This window comes from Podarcis tiliguerta, assembly GCF_965153285.1.
Source record: "Podarcis tiliguerta genome assembly, chromosome: Z".
Classification (NCBI taxonomy): domain Eukaryota; kingdom Metazoa; phylum Chordata; class Lepidosauria; order Squamata; family Lacertidae; genus Podarcis; species Podarcis tiliguerta.
Genome location: NC_139553.1, coordinates 49,202,654 through 49,209,941, shown reverse-complemented (window position 1 = coordinate 49,209,941; position 7,288 = coordinate 49,202,654). Strand labels below are relative to the sequence as shown.

Here is a 7,288-nt window from a genome sequence, read left to right as displayed (position 1 = left end):
CTAAAATACATGCCTCCATAAAACACACAATTATTCTGGGGCTTCTGGCAATCTTGTCTTTGGCCATTCAGTGGTCCAATGCAGTGCTGGGGCAGAAGCACTTGAATGGATGTTGTTCCACTGCAAAGGAACATCTTTCCTCTTGCCAGAGGTTTGGTTCGGGGCTGTTTGAGACCTATCCCAGGGTCTCACAAATTTCAATTGCTTTACCCAGGCTCGCTTCTTAGCCAGAGGCCACACTGGTAAAGCAAACTTGGTGGTGCTTTAACGGCAGAATAAACCACCCTCCCTTGCCCCAGGACAAGCCAACCATTCTACAGCTTGAGGCAAGGGCCAGTTTCTTGCTACTATAGCACTTTTAAATGATGGTGCATTGCACAGCATTACAAATAACAAGGCATACTTGAAATCTTTACTACAATGGCCCTGCTGCTCTTCACTCTACTTAACACTTTCACATTTTTTGCAAGCTGTATAAATTTACTGTTTAATGGTTAGGGGAAAATAATTCTCCTTATGATGGGAAATATTTCAATTCTACCCTATGCAGCCTGATGATGATGCTAATAATAATAATAATAATAATAATAATAATAATATGCCACCCATCTGACGAGGTTGCCCCCAGCCACTCTCGGCAGCTCCCAACAAAAAATAATAAAAGCACAATATGACACCACACATTAAAAACTTCCCTGAAGAAACCCATCCTTGACAGGGAAAAGTAGCAAAATGCAACACTGACTTGCAAAATGATGCAGTTTCCCTGCCATGGCTTATTTGTTGATCCCTTTAGGTCTTAGGAGCTGAAAAAGCCAAACAGGTTGCTGCTTTTTTCACCTCTTGCATTCAAATAGGCATCCCGTTCCCTACTGAAAACCTAACAACCTGTGAGAGTGAATGGAATCACCTGCTGCTGCTGCTGCTGCTGCTGCTGCTGCTGCTGCTCCTCCCAGTCCCATATCACCCAGTGCAGCAAAGACAGATCAGTACAACAGAAATTAAGACGGGGCCTGGATTTGGCTAGTGAACTGCCCTAGAAAGAAATTGGGAGCTCACAACCCTGTTCTTGACCAATGTTAGGATGGAGAGGGAAGTCTCAGGCAGATGATGACAAGAAGCAGAACCCTCTTCTCTTTTTTCCTTTTCCTTCTCCTCCTGCGATGAGGCTACATTTTAATATTTTAATGTTTCAATATTTTAATGTTGTATTTTTAATTTTGTTTTTAAGTTGTAATCATTCAACTTGTTTTTATTATTGCTTGTAAGCCGCTCTGAGCCCGGCCTTGGCTGGGGAGGGCGGGGTATAAATAAAAATTATTATTATTATTATTATTATTATTATTATTATTATTATTAACTGACGCTTGTCAACAGGGGGTCCCTACTCAGGACGCCTGGTGAACTTTTGCTTTCGCTGTATTGCTTTCCAGAGTAGGGAGCCTTATCCTGCTGGGAAGAAAGCAAGAGGCTAACTCCAGAGAGCGCTCCCAGCTAAGAGCGCCCTTGAGCGTGTATGATGGGGTTGCCTGTGGAGCCAGAGGAGGGAACAACAGGCTCAGCAGCTGGCAAGGCCAGAGCGTGGGTGAGACGGATGCCAGATCTTTATCTGCTGTCAAAGCACTCTGCAAAATAAGCTAATTAAGAGCCCCTGGCTCCAAGCTGCGGGTGCATTTTTTGTGTGGAAAGCACATGCCAGGGGCAGACATTGGTAATATGGCATTCAGAGCGAGGAGAAAATTTGCCTCCCCATCCTTATTTTCACTATAATTTCTTTTGGTGCAGTTAATTTTAATGGATCTTCTCAGTGGATACCCATATAAATATAGACATTATTATTATTATTATTATTATTATTATTATTATTATTATTATTATTCTTCCCCACATCTGCTTGGTACCCTGTGCAGTGGAACTCCCCACACCACCCTAAATCTGGCATTGAACATGCTCCCCCTCCTCCCCTAGCCCCAGGTTATTAAAAAGGTGCAATAAACTCAGGCTTTATTTTAGTTTTGTTGGCAGTGCTCTCCTTCTTGTGTCCCATTCTTCTTCCCTTGACTTTTTTAACTCTCCCAAATAAAAAAATCAGGGACATATTTCTCCTCCCCCCATAAGATGTTATTAAACCTTTTCATAATACATTAAAAGAAACTGATCTAAGTAAAAACTAAAACAGAAAAAGAAAATCAACTTGGCAAACAGAGTAATAGCAGTGAGCTAATGAGTAGCGCTAGGAGCAGGTGGCGCTGTGGTCTCAGCCACTGAGCCTCTTGGGCTTGCCATTCGGAAGGTGGGCGGTTCAAATCCCCATGACAGAGTGAGCTCCCATTGCTCTGTCCCTGCTCCTGCCAACCTAGCAGTTCGAAAGCACATCAAAGTGCAAGTAGATAAATAGGTCCCGCTGGAGCAGAAAGGTAAATGGCGTTTCCGTGCGCTCTGGTTTCCGTCACAGTGTTTGGTTGTTCCAGAAGCAGTTTAGTCATGATGACCACATGACCTGGAAAGCTGTCTGTGGACAAACACCAGCTCCCTCAGCCTGAAAGCGAGATGAGTGACGCCAGAGTGGACTTAACCATCCAGGGTTCCTTTACCTTTACCTTTTACCTAATGAGTAGCACCTGTTTATCTACACCAGTGGTGCCCAAACTTTTTTCAAAGAGGGCCAGATTTGATGAAGTGAAGGGCTGTGGGGGTTGACCAAAGCACCAACCAAAGTTGTTGACCTTTTTTAAGAACTTAGGTAAATTTAGGACTGAGCTTTTTTTAGGGTTGGAGTTGTTGAGTTTCTTTTAGGATTGAAGTTGTTGAAGTTTTTTTAGGATTGTACCCCAGGAAATAAACTGCCACAGGGACTGGATTTAACCGACCGGCAGGCTGGATTAGGCCCCCAAAACAGACTTTGGACATGCCTGATCTACACCATACTGCAAAAAATTGCTTTAACATTTTGTCATGCCCCTTTCTGCAGAATTATATGAAGACTTTCTTGTGCAAAGCAGGTTACTCCTCTTTGGACTGCGAAATCCTTGGAATTTCAGCAAAAGCTCAATGAATACACTTTTCTTTTGCGTGCGGGCACCCCCCCCCCCATATGCATGTAGGAGGGGGTAGATAAGGACTGTGGTGCCAGATTCCTTAACAACTCTATTCTGGGTTTTGTCCTTAATTTAGCTAAATCTTTTCAATATGAGAGCCACAACAAATTCCAGGTGACTGGGAGCCATGGAGATCTCACAGGTAGGAGACATCGCAAACAGAAACAGTTCCATACCTAGGGGAACATTTGATGTTTCCTCTTTGTGATGGAGGGGGAAGCGTTATGGGCAATTTTGTAGAATCATACAGAATTCCAACTCAGTTAAATACTTGGGAAGCTAAGAGTCTAAATTTGGGGGGTGGGAAAGAAACTTCAACAGGATCGTGAGAAAACTGTGGACAGCTATGCCAAGGATTACAATAAAAAGGTGAAGTAGGACGGGCAAAAGAAACAGTAGTTTATTAGAAGGAATAATAATAATAATAATAATAATAATAATACAGTAGTTTATTAGAAGGAAGTTAAAGCCAACTCCTGCTGATGTTAGTTCTATCATGTCTAATTTAAACTGTTAAGAAGACATATTCACAGAATGTTCTCAGAAACTTTATTTAAAGCAAATACATATATTGCTGTTAATCTTTTTAAATGATCTAATGAAATATGGAGAAATACATAGACAGCAGTATTCTCCCAATCTTCGGTTTTCTTTATTTCTCCTTCTGTGGGGGCTCCTTCTCTCCCATCTCTCCCATCTCTTCCTTCTCTTCCTTCTCTTCCTTCTCTTCTTCATCCGAAGCAAAAGCTGAGGGAAAAGTCAAATAACCACCAGTTAAAATTGGTATGTGATACATGTTCATTCTTTTTGGCGAAAAAATGGGCCCACAAGGAAGACAGGAACTCTGGGCCACAAGGAGGCAGCAGACCTTGCTGCCCTTCAGAGGCACATGCGCAGTCTGCTACTGGCCTCCTGCGTGGAGGAACAACACCCCTGCCAAGACGTCCGCCCGGCAAAGGCAACCCTGGCAAGGTCAGCCTCCTCCCCACAAAGGCGTCTTGAGCTGTGCTCCACACTGGGGGTGGGAGGTGGGGGCTGTAGCCCTCCCACTCCCATAAGCCCCTGCCAACATGGCCAGCAGTCATTATGGAGGATGGGACTTGTAGCCCAACAAAATTTGGAGGGCCACATCCCCTGGATTTGCAAATACAGGATTCTCAAAATTACCTTCTAGCTCCATCAGCTGTTTCCTTCTGAGAAGTATTTCATTCTTCTTATACAGTCTGTCCAGCACCCTCTCTAGTCGTTTGATTGCCCTCTTCAGTGCCTCATATTCCTGGAGAGGACAGGGGATTGGGAAACATTTACACCAGAAGTAGACATTAAATTGACTGGCAGTCTGCACAAGCCACAGGCTGGACTCAGTTTTGCACTCTTAGAGCTGTTGCCTAAAGCAACAGAGAGCTATGGTTTTCACTCAGAAAGTTCTGCAAAGTTCAGTTATTTAAATCAGTTCGCCTTCTTGCCTTTCACCTTACAACATCTTTCCCCAGCCCAGTGCCCTCCAGGTATAATGCCCACCTTGAGCTGGAGAGACTCAAGCTGGGCATTACAGCCTAACACCCCTTTCCCGCCTCTCCCTCTGCACTTACACTGGTTGGAAACTGGCCACCAGTAGCCGAAGCAGCTCCTCTCGGAGATGTTTTCTTCTCCGAGGGCAGAGTCATCTTCAGAGCCGAAGCTGCTCCGCCCGGAGATGTTTTCTCCTCCGAGGGCAGAGCCATCTTCAGAGCCGCAGCCGCGGCGACAACAACCGTCTCCAGCCCGGACCCTGTAGTACGCTGAGGGCAGACGGAGAAGCGTGGCAGCTTCGCGCCTCCGAGAAACTTCTCCTGGGACCCCGACTCTTCCGGCCCAGCGGCAGCAGCGCCTTCCACGGCAGGAGTGGGAGCGGGTAATGGGGGCGCGGAGGGCGAAAGGCTCGAGGGTGTCCAAGGGCGCAGAGAAGAATCAGGCACGTCCGACTCGGAGCCTGGGTTCTCGGGCGAAGTGCTCCGTTGCATCCTGCAGGCGCGGCAGCTGTCCCGGCGGCAAGTCCTCTCTCTGATGTACCTGCCTCTGTTCTGGAGCCAAGCGCTCTCCTGGATCGCTCTGAGGTCCGCGCACAACTGCCGCGAGCAGAGATTCCCACCGCTCTTTTAGTCAGCGGAGCCGTCGGGGAAAGGTGGAGCTCGCGGTGCAGCGGCCGCCAATGAGAGGAGAAAGTGGGCGGTCCTCCCTCCCTCCCACCGTCCCTTCTCGGCGCATCTGGATCGCAAGAAAACTATTGTTACTAAAAGGCAGAAAATGGATATGATTACTTTCCCAGTACAGGCCTGGAAAGGGGCGGCGTGCGTCCTGCAGCTTTGCTTTGTTTCCCTGCTGGTTACAAAGGCGCAGTGGACCACGATAAAGCGCTATTAACATATGGATATATATATTTTATTAAATTTTCTGTTTTACAATTTAAAGTACTCATTTTTACATCCTTACAATATCAATGACTCCCCTTCTCCTTCAATGGTTCATTTTACATATCATAAATCCCTGCATGTTTTACGAAAACTATACCATTCAGTATTCCATTATTACTGTACATGCATCAAAACTTATCTACACTGTTAAATTTCTCTTAATGATGCCAGCATTTTCAGTTGTACTCAGTTATTTCCCATATATTCAATAAACGTTTTCCAACCTTCTCTAATGGGTCCATTAATTTTAATGGGTCTACTCTGAGAAAAAGCTAGTTGAAGACTTCTTCTTTGGCGACCCACGTAGCCGAGTAAGATTGTCTTCAATAAACACGGATTTTAACAGTGAGTTCGTAAGTGACTGTGGAGGCCATACTGGATCCACACGTCCTTCCACAGTGGGGACATAGGTTTCCGGGTGGGAGTTGATCACAGTGAGGGTTTGCCAAGCGTGCCTTCCTCTTCGCCCGTTTCTCACTTGTGCCCTGAGTTCGAGTGTCTTCAAAGCCTAGGACGCCTTTGGTATCGGCTGTTCTCCAACTGGAGCTCTCGCAGGCCAGTGTTTCTCCGTTGATAGCGTTTATACTACTTTTTTTTAGATTTGCCTTGAGAGAGTCTATTGTTGACCACCAGCATTACACTTTCCCTTTTTAAGTTCGGAATAGAGTAGTTGCTTTGGATGACGATCATCAGGCATCCCCACAACATGACCAGTCCAACAAAGATGATGTTGAAGAATCATTGCTTCAATACGGCTGATCTTCGCTTCTTGCAGTACACTGGCATTAGTTCGCCTGTCTTCCCAAGTGATGTGTAAAATTTTTCAGAGACATTGTTGATGGAATCTTTCGAGGAGTTGGAAATGGCGTTGATAAGTGGTCCATGTTTCACAAGCAGACAGTAAGGCTGGTAGTACAATAGCTTTGTAAACAAGCATTTTGGTTTCCCTGCAAATGTCCCGGTCCTCAAACACTCTGCACTTCAACACATTCTCAGCAACGTTATTTTGCCCCTTTACACGGGCGAAGCAAGGGGGGCAGGGAGGGGCAGCTGCCCCCCAAAATCAATTAAAAATCAATAAAAATGCACAACAAACTGAGGTTCACACCCCCCTAGCAAAAGACCTGCCCCCCCCCAAATCCTGGCTATGTCCGTGTTCCTTCAGCTTCTCAAATTTATTTATTTATTTTTAAAAAATCCTGGATGCATCTAGCCCATTACAGTTCAGACTGTAATTTTATGTAAAGTAACAGGAAACTAAAATGGGACCTATTCAGTTTTACATAGTAAAGGGATGTTACCATGCGGAAGATGTGGGGAAAGGCAGATACTCTTTTTTAAAAGCAGCAAACCTGAAAATAGGTGTGCAGAGTCACCCAATGTTAGGAACCAACTCTTGGGGGTTCATTTGCCCCCCCCCCCATATTTGAGGGGGCTGCTCCTCCCCCCCCCCCCGATTTAATGGGCATTGCCATTCAGATGGTGTTCATGTGCATGTCTTGTGATCAATTATGCAGGATGGGACCTGCCCTCCTATTTTTTTTTCAATTTGGCACCTCTGCACCCAACGAAGACAGCAGAAAAAGATGAAAAATGTTAAGATGTGTATTCTTCTCTATTAAACAACAGAAGATAGTAATGTTTCTTTTGAAATATGTACTGTATGTATCATTGATGAGAAAACATTGCAATGAGTTGTTTTGATAGTGTAAAAATGTGCAACAGTTTCCTCAGCTG

At 45.1% G+C, this 7,288-nt stretch overlaps 1 protein-coding gene across 1 annotated transcript; it reads right to left on the bottom strand.

Moving 5' to 3' along the window:
• Positions 1-3,476: 3,476 nt before the first annotated feature.
• Positions 3,477-5,282, bottom strand: LOC310669800 (uncharacterized protein). The gene is made up of 3 exons (XM_083424178.1): positions 4,691-5,282; positions 4,266-4,374; positions 3,477-3,845 (listed from the first exon to the last, which is right to left on the bottom strand). The coding sequence occupies exons 1-3, from the start codon at positions 5,099-5,101 to the stop codon at positions 3,751-3,753; spliced, it is 615 nt and encodes a 204-aa protein (XP_083280304.1). The 5' UTR covers positions 5,102-5,282; the 3' UTR covers positions 3,477-3,750.
• Between the last annotated feature and the right edge of the window lie 2,006 nt (positions 5,283-7,288).

Excerpts from the sequence above, each read along its gene's own strand:
- LOC310669800 (XM_083424178.1), bottom strand. The coding sequence starts at position 5,101 with ATGCAACGGAGCACTTCGCCCGAGAACCCAGGCTCCGAGTCGGACGTG. Across the intron at positions 4,375-4,690 it reads GTGGCCAGTTTCCAACCAGT|GAATATGAGGCACTGAAGAG; the intron begins GTAAGTGCAGAG and ends TGTCCTCTCCAG. Across the intron at positions 3,846-4,265 it reads ACAGCTGATGGAGCTAGAAG|CTTTTGCTTCGGATGAAGAA; the intron begins GTAATTTTGAGA and ends CTTTTCCCTCAG.